General features: G+C 41.8%; 1 protein-coding gene across 1 annotated transcript in view; it reads left to right on the plus strand.

Annotated features, from left to right (window-relative positions):
• Positions 1–15,839, plus strand: part of MORN4 (MORN repeat containing 4) — a 441,841-nt gene that overhangs the window by 342,152 nt on the left and 83,850 nt on the right. Inside the window, exon 4 of the mRNA XM_044056229.1 lies at positions 6,209–6,318. Coding sequence (XP_043912164.1) covers positions 6,209–6,318 — 110 coding nt within the window. The remainder of the gene's footprint in view (positions 1–6,208; positions 6,319–15,839) is intronic.

Consider the following 15,839-nt stretch of genomic DNA (forward strand, 5'->3'; position numbering starts at 1 on the left):
TTATCTGGTTTCATAATTCTCAAACCAGCATCTTTCCTGAGGTTAGTTACCACATTCCATTCTTCTTTGGAAAGATTGAAGTGTCATAGGGAGTGAAAATTTAGTATCCCGTAAAGCTCCTTTTCAACGGATTTTTCAAAAATAGCCACAGTAGGGGTTAAGGGAAGCTTACAAGTACTTTTTCTTTTGAACGTGTGAAGGAAAGATGAAGGGGAAGAAGTAAACTCAAAATTATCCATCACAGTTTTATTAGAAACAGCTAGTTTAAAATTAAGGTTTCTCTTAAATAATTTCAATTCAATAAGTGAATCAACTACATCATATTTTGGGGGGGATACAAACTTGAATCCCTTTTTATACAGTGTAAAGTGAGTTTTGGTACCAGTAGGGTCTGTATAATTAAAGATGTTAAAACCTTGATAAGTGGAAACTATGCCACTGTAAGAACACACAATCTCCTCTTCGTGAGGTAGTACATTAGTGTTAAAATTAACCATCTCTATCTATTCCTATTGTACAATTTTCAACCCCTGCCCTGTCCCTGTTTCCCTCACTGGGGTGAGGCTGTGGGTTGGACTATTTTGACTTGTTGCTCAACCTTGTAAAATATGTTATCATATTTATTAACATTATACTGAAACAGTAAATTATTATTAACAGCAGCATTAAGACTTTTGATCTCATCAAATAATTTAGCATTGTTTGCATTGTTTAACCTAATAATGAACTGCATAAGCTCTAATCCATGGCAGTCAAACATATCAGTCAGTTGAAAAAATTCATGTGAATCCACAAGCACTCCTTGAGGGAATTTGAAAAGCCGAAGCCCCTTTGGTACCTGTTTACATTTTGATACATTCTGTTACTTACAAGTTATCTATTTCTAAATTATGCACCTTATAGAGCTTATGTTCAGAAATATTCAGCATTTCCTAATGTCCTGGCTACCAAAATGAAAATGCTAATGTAACCATCGTTCAAAGTCCATGTTGTTATCGAAAAATATTGATTTCCGAGTCTGTTGAAAATTAGAACCAGTTGTGGAACTGTTCTGAACAAATTCAGCCCCTTGATCATTGTCCGATGGATTCAAAATGTTTATATGCTGAACCAGAACACTAGCAGTGGAATAAACCAAGCACAGGTTGTCAATTCAGGTCAGGAGTTTGATAAATTGATCTAAAGTAGGCTGAATAGTGTTACACTTCTTGGTTAAAGGGGCAACCAACTCAGTATGATCGCCTTGAGAATTAAATGACAACAACCCGTTCTCTCCAGAAGAAATAAAAGCGTTCTCCATCTTCTAGTGTAAATGCCCCAGGAAATTCACTGATGTGGTGAGGTCCAGAAGACAGAACGACACTGCCACGTTGAAAACTTGACCAGGACAATAAAAACAGCATGTGACCATGCAGCTAACTAGCACTCAAAAACAAGCTTGTGTAGTGCTGAATACTCCCAAATCACCAGTGAAGTATTCACTTGGAACCAGCTGCTGTTTCTTTTCACAATACAGTGAACACAGACCACCAGGAAGCCAGGAAACAGATATAGATACTTTTAATATGGCATAATTAAAAGCTTCAACTGCACTTAATTCAAAATAAAAACATATAAAATCTATATAAAAAGATTAAGCACGTTTGTCCCTGAACACTGGAACTTCTTCAGAACCTTTTAGTAAGAAGAGTCAAAGTACCACGTGACTTCATTAAAGTTAATTGTTTAATTGACTGGACTATTACATTCTGTTGTAAAGAAAACAAGTACAGTCATTACTGGACTAGTAATAATGTATACATATATTTGTGTTAAAAATGAAAACATTATTTAGTCATATAAAACTTTTTGAATAAAATGTTTTATTAAATTATATTTTGTGTAAAACTAGGTGGAGTACAGCTTGAATAAATGCTTGAAGTTTAGATGCTCTGAGTTTGAGCACTGCAGAAATGGAAATGTGTTCATTTAACCCTGGTGGTTCAGAGGTATTAAGCCCCAATTGCCATTAACTGCAGTTCTGATGATGCTGATTCCTCTTCTAGGCCAGCTGTATCTGGATCTGTCATGAGGAGATACTCTGTTATACCTTCAGACCTTACCTGAAGATATTAAGGCCAAGCTATTAGATTCCCCCTTGGACAAACAAAATCTCTTTGGTACTACTGCTACTGCACAATTGTTTAAAACTCTTTAAGACAAAGGTAAGGTCATGCAGGACTTGAAGCAAATCTTTGTTTTCCCTATAACTAAGTTCCAGAGGAATTACCCTTCAGTCTGCTAGAAGCAAGAAAGTTCCTAAGTAATCTTTCCCAGACAAGTCCCCTCAGAGTTTTAGGGGCGAAAAACCTTGTTTTTCTTGACAAATCTGCCTCTATCTGATATCCATTCTCCCCTTCTTCTCGGCCAATTCCTCTGTCCCGCAGCCTGACTTTTTCATTTCCTTTTTGGCAACAGACTACCACAGATGCCTGGGTACTCTGCATTATCCAACATGGTTATTTTATGGCTTGGAAAACCCTTCCTTCATTCTCTGGCTTTCCTTAATTTTCTCCTTGTCAGCTCCCTCATTTCCCTGTGGTTCTGCAGGATTTGGTGGAATAGGGCACATCCAACCTGCACTCTTGTCTCAGCAGGGAAGAGGTTTTTATACCAACATTTCTGGTTCCAGGAAGGAAGGGTAATGGAGGCCCGTTCTAGACCTTTCTTTTCTCAAAACTTTTCTCAAGGTCCTTTTCTTTCAGGATGATGTTTCTTCAGAGACTTTTCCCTCTGTTGCTTTCTCAAGCATTTCTTCTATCTTTGGATATAAAGAGTGCTTACCTCCACATTCCTATTCACCCTTTCTTCAGGACGTTTTTACATTTCATTTCTTCTTCTCGTCATTTAGGTCTGTGCTTTGCCTTTTGGTCTTTCTACAGCTCCAAGGGTCTTTACCAAATGTCTGGTCCCTGTGGTAGCCCTCTGCAGACTACAGGGAATTCCAATATTCCCCTATCTGAATGATCTTTTAATTCAAACCCCTCTCAGCAGCTCCTGCTCCAGAATCTACACTTCACTATCTTTTTGCACAGTTCGTCCACAATCTTAAAAAGTCTGTGTTGACACCCTCTCAGGACCAAATGTTTTTTGGATTGCAGGATTCAGAGCATTCCAATGCTAGCTTGTCTCCAGTCTCCGAAGGTCCACTGTTTGACTGCTTATTTCCAGTCTTGTCTTCCTCTTTCCAGTTCTTCCAGCAATGGAATTTCACTGAGCTCTGGGATACATGTCATCCAGCATTCCCATAGTTCCCTTTGGCAAACTCCACATGTGAAAATGTCAATGGTATCGCAAGCCTGTTTGGCTCCAGCACTGCCATCCTCTGGAATATTTTGTTCCTTTCTTGCCTTTTCTCAACTCAACCTTCACTTGTGGATTCACCTTGAATCCCGATCTTCTCTCTTTTCAGGTTGTTCTCCTTACTCAGGAGCTGTATACAGATCCTTCTGATCATGGTTGGGGAGCCTCCTCCAACAACTTAAAAATACAGTGTCTGTGGTCCCATCAACAACATGGAGATGAGGGTTCTACATCTAGCTCTACAAGCTTTTCACTCACTTTAGGTTTAAGGTCCTCCAAAGTTTTTTTTTTTTTTTTTTTTTTTTTTACAGACAATACCACAGTCATGTGATACAGCAACAAGTAAAGGGCCATGAAATTGTACCTTCTTTGCAGGCTGGCTTTTCAGTTTTGGGATTTTACAGTCCTCCATCACTTAGTTCTTCAGATGGTCTAAATTCCTTCAGAGCACTATCTGGTGGCAGAGACAAATCCTTGTGAATGGGTACTTCACAGGGAGGTGTTTCTAGGTATTGTACATCAGTGGGGTACTCCTCAAGTAGATCTTTTTGCTTCCCCTCTGAACAGACAACTTCCCTAGTTCTGTTCAAGAGTGCCAAAGTGGATGCCATGTCTTTTTCTTGGAAGGAGATGTTTCTGTATGCCTATTCCCCTCTTTCTGTGCTTTCAAAGGTCCTGTACAAGATTATGTGGGATAGGCCCAAAATCTTGCTCGTGACTTCCTTTTGGCCCAGACAGCACTGGTTCCCCCTTCTATTTTATCTGGCCAGGCTGTGTCATCATAAGTTACCTCATAGGATGGATCTTCTCACACAAGAGAAGGGATCTCTCATTCACCTTTACTTAACACCTTTCATTTGACACTTTTGGTGATAATTTGGATTCCTTTTAGGTACCAGTTTTCTGAGGATGTGCTTCGGGTTTTGCAGGAGGCCAGAAACCCAATACTTGAAAGTCATACCTGACTAAATGGAAGAGATTTTCTATTTGGTATCTCAAGCATGACCTGGACTCTTTTTCTGTGGGGGTTCATGCAGTCATTTCTTATTTGTGACTTTAAAGTTCATTTATCAGCCATTTCATCTTGTTTACTTCTGAATCCATCTTTGGCTCCTATTTTTGAAGTCAAACAATTTTTGCAAGACATCCTTCATATTCAGCCTCCAAAAAAGCCTATTGCTCCTTCTTGGGACTTTATAATTTTTTTCTTGAGAAATTGACGTCCCCTTTTGAGTCTGTAGTTTCTTCTTCTCTACAGCATCGTACTTGAAGACTGTATTGTTGGTGGTTCTTACTTCTGCCAAGAGGTTCTCTGAAGTTCAAGCACTCATGGCAGTTTCACCTTTTTTGTTTTTTCATTGGGACGCTGTGTCTCTTCTTATCAGTCCTTCTTTTATGCCAAACGTGGCTATTGATTTGTCCTTCAATCAGTCCATTCATCTTCCTTCTTTTTCCCCTTCTCCACAGAATTCTAGTGAGATGGTTCTAAATACTTTCGATTTACAATTGACAGCTCAGATATTATTTGGGCAAGACAAAATCATGTCAAGAAATCTGAGCAGCTTTTTGTTTCCTTTCATGCCAGGAAATAGAATTTGGAGGTATGTATACAAATAATCTCCTCCTGGATTTCTAAGGCCATTTCTTTTTGCTATCCTTCATGGGTTTCTGGAGAGATCTTCCGTAGCTTCCTCCTCCCATACTTTCCAGTAGCTTTTGTACTCTCCCAAAAGTAAAGAATACTGCATTGGTGATAAGGAAGGACATAGTACAATTGTGTAAGATCTTACCATAACAGTAGATGCCCAAATTCTAATTATTGCAGTATTCTGTCCCTCCCTCCTACCCCCTGTTACTTTGTTTTCCTTCTGGCCAAGGAGGTTTTTCTTCTCCCCCCACCTTCCCCGATGTATGTGTTATTGCTTTCCTCTGGAGTTGCACTGGTTCTTCTGAGGCACTTCAGATGTCCTTCAGTATCACTGTTGCAGTATTCTCAACCTTATGGATCTCCTGCCAAGGATAGCCCAACATCCAGCCAGTAACTAAAGGTTTTGGTATACTGGCCGGATATTGTGCTATCCTTGGCAAGAGATCCTTAAGGTTAAGAATATTGCAACAATGAAGAGGACATCTACTGTTATGGTAAGATTTTGCATAACTGTACTTTGAGGATTAGGTGCTCTTACATCACATACGTACTTTACTTCTTGCACATAGGACATGTGAATGACGTATGGCTCCTGAAAAATGTAAAGGCTTTGGTATGCTAGCTGGACATTTGGCTATTTCCTACAGGCTATCCCAAGGGTAAAGAATACTGCAACAGTGAAAAGTAGGACATCTACTGTTATGGTAAGATCTTGTGACACAACACCATAAGTACAGTTGTGCATGTTGTCGCAGCTCCAGATTTCATTTGCCAGTTCTCGGTGACTAAGTACAACTGCATTTTGTTTGATATATATCATTATTTTCTTAATTTATGTAGAACTGTTAGTGGTTTTGGCTGCTGCTTCTTTTCTTCTCAATGCAAATTTTTAACAGATTTAGTTTACATTTATTAACATTTCAGAGATTTCACTTGGCACATGGCTTGTTGGCTCAGTTTGTTTAAAGATGTGTACTTGCAGTGTTTTATATGTAAAGCAACTCAACGTATAATTAGTTGTTTTATGGTATTTTATTTTGAGTCTTCTGAGTTCTTATGAATTGGATATTGAAAGCTATTTTCTGGTTGTTTTCTTCATTGTGCTCCTTGGTAACAGCCATAAATTATATAAAATGGTAGTTTCAGAAGGAAAAAAGTTTTCAGAGTCCCCACCCATAAGCTGCAGTTTTATTCATAATAACATTTCTTTATTTTCAGATATGAGGGGGAGTTTCACCAGGGGAAGTTCCATGGATTTGGTGTTTTTACTCGCTATGATGGCATGAAATTTGAAGGCGAGTTTAAAAGTGGACGTGTAGAGGGTCATGGTAAGCACTGTCCATCTGTATCTATAGAAGCTGTTTGTTCCATACACTCTCTCTCAAACAGTGAATAATTACTGTTTTATGCTTTTGTTGTGGAAAATCTCCTTGTTCATACAAAAACGTCATCTCTTGCCAAATAATAAAACGCCTGCATTTTGCTTCACTTTGAGGCAAAGTTTGCTTTTCCAAACTTGACATTGACAGAAGAGATTTATTTGATGCTGGGAAAGTTGTGACAGTGTCTGATCTTTTCAGCTTCAGCTGCACATAACTTGCCCAGCGTGTACTGTTCAAACAGCTTTCAATGATGGTGACTTGTTTAGCTGAAGTGGTATATGGAAACTAGGGAATTTGCTTTTTTCCAGTTTCTAAAGCTGTATTATAAATAGCTGGTCTGTATCATACCTAATGACTTATGGGCTGGCTTCCCTTTCTTGGTTTCTCAGATACGAGTGTGTGTATTTAGCTGTTACTTCATTAACTCTGGATATTTTTTTGCCAGTTGTTCAATGCTAAATCTCAATGCAGGAAGCATGCATTTAGGCAAAGTCAAGTGCAAGCTTGTATACCTATTTAATTTGGTTTTGTAAAAATGCAGTTGTTCCTGTCATGTCCTACGGCTGCATTTCAAGTACAGGCAAAACAGTTATGAAAACATTAGTATGTGGTCTGCTCTTTCATTGATGGATTTCATTATGGTTTAAGGAAGGGAAATAAATATCAACATAAGTGAATATGTGCGATTACCCATTTTAAATTTTAGTTTGGACTGAAAACTTGAAAAAGTGACAACAAGATTAGCTCCATGAGATACTTTGATTTCTGCTTGTGCCTGCTGTCAGTGTTTGGGAACATGAGTGAAAACAGTATCATGCACTTTAATGATATTTTATTTCTATTGAAACTACTGTGTGATACCAATATCTCATTTTATTTTTCTGTTTGTCTTCAACCAAGCCAAGAAAGAGTGGTAGAGGGAGCTGAGCCTTTTCAGAGCTGCTGTTTGTTGTTCTAGGCACACAAAAGTTGCCCAGTGTTATTTTCATTATTCCATGAAGTTAATTCAAATATTGGTATATGCCACCTGATTGAAGTTTGCGTTGGTATGTTCATTTAATATACAATTGTTTTGTGAGCGACCTTTATTTTTTTTTGGGGGGGGGACGGGGACGGCATAGGATTAAACACTTGTTTTAACCTGTGCTGTTTGTGTTGGTGCTTACAATGACCAGTCAGTACTGCAACTTTTGTTATGCAGTTTATTATTGAAGTTTTGTCAGGTTTTGTACATTTAACATTTTGACTGTTTACTTATAGTTGTTTTAATTTTAATGGTCTAGGAGGCAGGGGTAGTAAGGGACTAGAGAGGCTAGGCAGCTGCAGCTGATTTATGGTGCGGTAATCTGAGAAAGTAGACTATACAATTGCTTCTCAGTACAAAAAAGGTTGCTTCAGAATTTAAGCAGTGCAGAGAAGTAGAAATTCATACTTAGTAATTCTGTTCCTGCTCCATTGGAGCTTATTACCAGCTTAGTAAATGCAGGGGCGATTCTTCACCTGTGATCTAAAATACAAAGAGCTAACTCAATATTAACTTTGTTGCCATTTCATAGACCTAGAAACTTTACTTTCCAGCAACTCTGCAGCTTAACTCCTGAATAAGGGAACAGTTGGAGGCAGTTGATCAGGGCATAGGATTAATATGGGCAGCAGTAGTATTTGCTTTGCAGACTCCGCTCACTAATGTTGTTAGCCAGATTACTTTTCTCTGTTTATGAGAGGGTACCAGTTAATGATATTAGTTAACTATGTTGTGTATTACCTGTTTCATGTATTGTCATCTTTTGATGTTGTTTATTGATTCTTTGCTATTGTAGCCTGGGTTGTGGCAGAAATGAGTCTTCAAACCAGTTCACTTCCCAGTTACAAATGTGATGGAGTCACAGTGTGAAAGGTATGTGTGTAGCACACTTAAGAGAAAACAACCAGTTCTTGATCTGGTATAGTTACACAGAAGTCAAGCTAGATCGGTAATACTGGTAGTTTATTAGCAGTATTTGATGAGTTTGTGTGCATAAGGATTATTCCAGAGGGCACCTGAAGCTGAGAGTTTTTTTTAAGGGATAGGGACTGGATTGGGTTGATATCTCCATTCAGAACTAGAGTGATGCAGCAAACCAGAGAACTCTGTTTATAAAGTTTTGGCTTAGACTAGAGCAATTTATTCTTGACGTGCACTGCAGCAATTTAGTCTTGACATATAAAATTGCTTTCTTATGATGGCAAGTCCTATGTAAAGGCAAAAAGAATAAAGCACCTGCATATAGAGGTGGATCATTGGTGGTAGGGGCTGCATAGGGGAAGGAAAGATGTGCAGTTTGTTGCAACATACAAATTCCAATTGCATAAGACAGAACTTGGCCCCAAAGCTAATGGGATGAACTGTAGTGTTGAGGTTGGAGTACTTTTGTAGGGAATGGCTAAGGTAGCTATAAATCAAAACTGCCCTGTGTGGAATGAATTATGGCATTTACAGCACACAAAAGGTGTGGCTACTGTGAGTACTGCAGTACGTTCTTGTTGAGGGTTTATGGCATCCTTGTGATTTTACCAGTATGCTAACCCAGTCAACAAAAGTAAACAAAAGCAAATAAAGTAAATAAATAAATCCCGGCCAATTCCTGCTTTCTTAATCCCTATCCAAACTTTGGAACTCGCTTCCATCCTATCTTCGAACTGTCTCACATCTCCCTAACTTTAAATCCCTTGGACACTCCTACCTGTCCTCTAAATGGATGTGTCCCTGCACCTTCCCTTCTTGAACCGCAATCTCTTCCCCGATTCTCCCTACCATTCCTTACAACTTCCATCTGAGTTTTCTTTCTCCTCTCACACAAACTCTAACACTTACCTGACTGTTCTCTACCCTACTTACTGTACTATATTTTTCTCTTTCTGAACTACAGCCTTTGACACACATCGTTCACAACTGTACACTTTTACTAAAGCATTTCTCCCTTCAGAATGTTCCATTGCCTAACGAATATTTTACCCATTTCTGCTGCACTTGATGTAAATACCACCACTTGGACTTTTTCTTTGCCTCTAGTTAACTTCAAATTTGTGTCTTATTATCTCACTTTAACATGTGTGAGCTATCTATTATTGTATATACTGTAATTTTTATATTGTAATTTACTTGTTTTATGTTGTACTGTTTTATATTGTAATTTGCTTAGTTATGGAGCTTTTCTCCCCGGGCCTCCACTGAAAATGGGTTCTTCTGGCCCAGTGGACTTCCCCAGTTATGAAACTGAAATAAATAAATATAAATTAAACAAAGTCTGGGAACTAGTATGGTGGAGTAGGCCATATAACCTGCTGCCATTATATAAATCAGTTGGGAGGCAACTGGATTCAGGAATGGAAGGGAACCTTAGAGACTGTAATGCCACAAAAGGCTGTAGGTCTTGAAGTAATGCACGTTTGCCACAGTATGCAATGTGGAGCTTTGCTGTGAACCATAGTGATAATAGTTCAACAGCCCAAAACTGTTATGACAGGGTAAACTCCAAATCAAAAGGAAAAAACTACACAAAGTCACAAAATAGGTAAAGGTTAGCTATTCCGTTTACTAAAAATCAGCAAACATCATCAGACAACATAATCAATACACCACCAGGTTTAAGTAGACAAATTATATGACATCACCCACACAGTCAATGCAAAAAATGCCCCCATTTAAAGAGCCTTATAAACATTTCTATAAAACATATATATATATCTATACATAAAAAATAATATAATCTATCTATTAAGGGCCTTGATTCTAGGAATACTTTTAATGGAAACACTATCGTTAAGACACGGGGGGGCTTGAGCATTCAGTCTCAATTGCCAAATCAATTCTTTTTCATCCAGCCTCAAGGATGATGGTCCCCTCCTAACATTGTCATCAATTTTATCAATGACAAGAAAGGAAAAATCCTGTGTAGGGTTCTCCTTTACATGCCTAGCTAACCTTTACCTATTTTGTGACTTTGTGTAGTTTTTTCCTTTTGATTTGGAGTTTACGTAGTTTATTTTGATTTTGGTTTTGGTTTTGTGTTCTGACAGGGTATTTGACCATCTCTTACACCCAGGAAGGCTAGTCAGCCTAACTAATTTCCCCAACATTGTCTCAGTAATTTATTTGATTTAATTATTTAACCAGATAAGTGACCTGGTGTGCAGCGTCAATCTAGGCCACAAGGGTAAATGTAACGCAACTGTCTGTGCTTGTGCGCACACATTTGTGCACGTGTGTGTGTGCGTGTGTGTGCACTTGCACCTATATGTTTTAGTGCAGTCACTCGGCCATCACATTTTTTTGGAAGGTGGGGAGAAACCAGTGAAACCGCACCTCGATATCTGGGTTGAACCCCAAATCTTAGAGCTGTGAAGCTGAAATATTTCTGTTGAGCTATCATACTGCTGTTCTAAAATCATTGCAGAATTGAGTTCCACTTCAGTAAAAATCAGTGTGAACCACATCAACTGCAGTGTCAGATCTTTCATCTTAGTGTGTCCCAGATGCAGAATTTTGGAAAAGTGCATTCATTCACAGCTGCTTCAACTCCTGAATGATGTGTTTTTGAAGTACCAGTACACCTGACATGGCACTTACATTGTAGCACTTCACACAACAGAATTCCTCCACATTGAACTTAAACAAAGGAAGGCAGTTGGTACTTTTCTTCTTTGAGACATTGAAGGCTTTCAGTACCATGAACCAGAGTGTCTTGTTGAATAAATTCTTTTCCATTGAACTGTCTATTGGCATTGCATGATGGTTGCTCTATCTGAAAGTCTGGTTTGAGTGTGTAATACGAGATCAGATTATGGCTTCTGTGCATGCTTCTTTTAGTGTCCCACAGGACGTAAGGCTTGGGCGTTTTCTTTTAACATTGTTTTCCTAGGTAACTATAAACAGCCATTTTGGTCAGTATTTAGAATATAGTGTCTTACTCTGTCCTTCGCCCAGTATATCTGATATCAAAGACAGCTTCTGTCTAAATTTTGCTATTATCCTTCAGTGGTTAAAACAATTCTTTTTCTTAACACTTGGAAAAAACTTTTAAACATAACTAGTTGTATCTGGCTTTTAAGTCTGATAATTATTGAACTTGGATTTTGCATACAAGTTAAATTAGCTGTTGTTAGAATTTATCAGGAATTAGGAATACTCTACAGAGTGAAAGTTTACATTACCCATTTCTGCCAGATGTCTACAACAGGATCCTTTATAATCCCAGTACTGTACACCATATGCTTCTCATTTCTATACCAACCTTAGCATGACAGTAAAGAATAGCTTTGTGCAAAGTTAAAACAATGCAGCCTATTTGCTGCTAGGTCTAGACCAGGATCCAGCCATTGTAGAGATGCAAGAGATTTGAAAAATGAGTGGATATCCCTTTCGTACCATTGTTGGTATTGGCCTTTCTACCCTTGTGGTATCCCATTACCATTGTTGGTATTTCCTCTTTCTTCACTTTCTTCACTTTCCTAACTCTTTCTTTTTTGTGAGTATTCGCTGTTATGTCTGAGAAGAAGGGATTTAAACACAGTTCTTCTTGCAGTGGTAAACTTCTGAATAGCGACCTTCATAAAGAGTGTGTGTACTGTTTGGGGGTTCCGCATTTGTCGGCAAAACCCCCATGGGATATTTGTGCTAGCTTCAGTCAGCGGACGCTGAATGAGCGTCGTAATAAATTGATCCTGAAGGGCCTGCTTTCATCGCCTTTTTCGGAGACTGTTTCTGCAATGGAGGTCTCATTCCCTCCTTCTGTGGACAAGAAACGTCCTCGCTCAGATCCCTCTTCACCAGCTGGTGACGGGGGTAAAAGCCATAAGCACAAGGCCCAAAAGTCTTCCTCCGAGCACTGCACTGCTTCCTTGGTTCCGACTACCTCTGCTCCGAGTTCGGCTCCAGTGAAGCATACTGAGGTCGCCTCATCGGCACCTACCCCAGCCCTGATGACTACGGCGCCATCTACTACCACGGTTCCAATCAGTTTGTCTGCATCTATCTCAGCACCAACATCACCCATCTCTGTTCCGATGTCGGTTCCGACAACAACTTCGGAGCCGTTCTTGACATCCACCCCTGTTGTGACCTCTTCTCAGAGCCCCTTCTCAGCTCCAACCATTCCTTTGTTACCAGTTTCAAAGCTGGAATCGTCAGTGCCGTTCTGTGATACACCACGGACCCAGCACTTGTCTGTGGACCCGTTTGCCGGACAAGCCTGCAACCCCTTTTTGGACTGGCCTGATTCCTCCTTAGGGTCATTGGTAGGATTCACCAGGAGCCTTTTAGAATTGGATGTGGTGCGCCTTTTTGACCAGCTGCTGACCGCCAGAGGAATTTCAAATTTGCCTAGACCCCATCCCACTCCAGGCTTTGGGTCTATTACACTGGCAACCCCTACATACTCTCCTCCCTTGGATCCAAGGCTCATATATCCGACATTTTCGAGAGGACCCCCTTCCTCAGTGCCAACATCAACAGTGTCTGAGGCCCCGAGGCCCCTTTGAGTGTCGGTTGTGTCAGAACTCACCCTTCCTCAATCTCGTGCTTGGGGTGTGGAACCTCCAGTTACGGTCTCTGTTCCGACTGTGTTGTTGGTCCCGGCTTTGGGTCCGCGGGTGACTACTGCTCTGAGTTTCCTTGAGGCTCCATCCCCGGGGGCAGACTGTGTGGAGCGGGGTGTGACTCTGGTTCCGATTTAGTCTTCTTCGGTTCCGGGCACCCACTCCTCTTCGGGTGGGCCCGCTTTCTGGGTGATGGAGAGGGTGCTTGCTTCTAGCAATCCTCCAATAGTGGTCATCCCTCCAATTCCTTCTGAGCCACAGCTGTCAAACGCCCCCCCCCCCAGGACTTAGAGAGCACAAAGCCCAGGAAACCCCTGTCCAGGGTATTTCCCTTTCTGAGTCTTCTTTGGATGCTCCCACTGAAGAACCACCTTGGAAATGGATGTGTAAGAGGAAACACATGGACTCCCCAGAGGAGTCCCTCACAGAAGATATGGACTACGATGATGGGAAAGGATCCCCACGGTCACCCCCTGACTATGTCTCCTTTGGAGACATCCTGGAAATCTTGAAACAGAGTGGTGACTGGAAGCCATCCAATCCTTCCTTGGAGGAATCTGTATTCCTGCAGGCCTTTTGCTCTTGGCCCTTTACTTCTTGGGTGACTCCCCCCCCCCCCCGCGCTGATGAGTTGGTTAAGCTCATCGTGCAGCAGGCGTGGAAGAACCCGGAGACCGTTGATGCCATCCCCAGGAGATCAGGCAAGGTACTCTCTCCTCCAGAGGATCAACCCCATTGGTCTAGAGGTTTGCCAGTGGACACTATGGTGGTAGCAGCAGCCACGATAAATGACCTTGCGGAAGGGTGTCCTGCTGTCCACCTGCCCAACAGAGAGTCCCGGGCAGTGGACAGGTTAGGGAAGTGAGTTTTTGCATCAACGACCTTTGCAGTCAGGTCTCTGAACTTTTTGGCACATTTTACGAGGCTCCAGAGAGATCTTATCTCCGAACTCCCCAGGACCCTCGTGAGCCAAGTTTTGGATGGAGCACATAATAAAGTTGCTTCCCAACTTGCCACTCTAGAGTCAATATCCAATTCATCCATGAGGTTGCTGTCCCATGCAATCGAAGGAGCGGCTAGAGCTGTGGGTGCAGGCGTAGTCATGAGATGCCATGCCTGGATGCACATCTGTGACCTCGCAGACTCCTTCAAGTCTTCCTTTTTAAATGCCCCTATCGAACCATCAGCTCTTTTTGGTGCTAAGGTCAAGGATACTTTAGCCAGGTGTGAGCAAGACTGGAAGACCTATGTCTGCCGTGGGCCTATGCTTTTCCAAACCTCAGCATTCCTTCTCCAGGAACCAGAGGAGTGAGAAGATGTGGCACCAGAAGTTTCAAGGTCCTTTCCATGACGCACGTGGTGAGGACTCCCCCAGAGGCAGAATGGGTTCCAATAATGGAAGATGCCCCTTTCGAGGCAGAGGGGGTCCCCGGAACCAGGGCTCCAGAGATTCCTTCTCGGATAGACCGTATCAGCGCTCCTGAAGTGCTGCCCAATTGCTTTCCTCTGGAAGCAGTCGGGGTGTGTTATTCTCTGCACCAAGCTGCCTGGCTCTCTTATTACAAACGATCAGTGGGTGCAGAGAATCATTACCAGAGGCTACCACATTCCCCTAATATCCTATCCAAGACCTCCGAAATCCCTTCCTGATGTTCCACCCAGTCAAAGGGAGGAGGCAGCTAACGAAATACGAAAGCTATGTCAAAAATGAGCCATCCAACAGGTCCCACCAGACTAGTGTGGATTAGGGTTCTACTCAAGATTCTTTTTGGTGCCAAAGGAGACAGGAGACTGGAGGCCCATTCTAGATCTCAGCCAACTAAATAAATCGGTAGTTCAGACCAAGTTCCGTATGGTCACAATTCAATCCATCCTTCCCTTTCTGTGGGAGGGTGTGTGGATGTGCTCATTAGATCTCTGGAACGCGTATTACCATATCAAGATGGACAAGTGCTCCAGGAGCCTCCTTCGCTTCCGGTTAGGAGCCAGTCACTACCAATTCAGAGCCCTGCCTTTCGGTCTCTCGAGGGCCCCCAGAGTGTTCACGAAATGCCTAGCAGTGGTAACCGCTCATCTGAGTCTTCAGGGATTCCAGTTGTTTCCGTACCCAGATGCTTGGTGGGGGCGGAGAAGAGCCAAGTGTCTACTGGTCAGGGCCCTCCACTACACCCTAGTTCTAGCAGAGTCGCTGGGCATCACCATACACTGGGAGAAATCTAACCTTCAGCCCTCACAACACTTGGAATTCATAGGGGCAATATTCAACACCCAGTCAAGTCTGATCTCTCTTCCTCTTCACAGACTTCAGAGATTAAGAGCACAAGTTCAAGTGATAGTCTGTCAAAGAAAGGTGTCTGCAAGGGAAGTTCTCCAGGCTCTGGGGTCTATGGTTGCAGCCATCCCTATGGTTCCCCTAGCCAGATTGCACATGAGATTACTACAATGGCTCCTTCAGGCCCAGTGGATACCCAATCTTCACCCCCTGAGCTCACAGATTCTCATCACCAACACTTGCAAACAAGATCTCCTCTGGTGGATGAGTACAGATGAAAATCTTTGGTGTCGCCCCTTGCAGGCTCCCCAGCCCAGCGCCACGGATGCTTCCCTGATAGGGTGGGGGGCCACTTCCAGGGAAAGTCAGTCCAAGGCACGTGGTCCAATGTAGAGGTCAACTTGCATATCAATGTCCTGGAGTTAAGAGCGGTGCTATTGGTGTTGTAAGCTTTCCATCCGCTCATTCCATCTAGAACGATTGCTGTCCAGTCAGACAACATGTCTGTGGTCTGGTACATAAACAGGGAAGGACCAAATCCTACCCCTTATGTCACGAAACCCTGAGAATCTGGCAGTGGGCGATAGCTTCCAACCGCTTTCTGATTGCAATGTATATC

Source organism: Protopterus annectens, chromosome 14.part0 (genome assembly GCF_019279795.1).
Source record: "Protopterus annectens isolate FY-2018-M chromosome 14.part0, PAN1.0, whole genome shotgun sequence".
NCBI classification, from domain to species: domain Eukaryota; kingdom Metazoa; phylum Chordata; order Ceratodontiformes; family Protopteridae; genus Protopterus; species Protopterus annectens.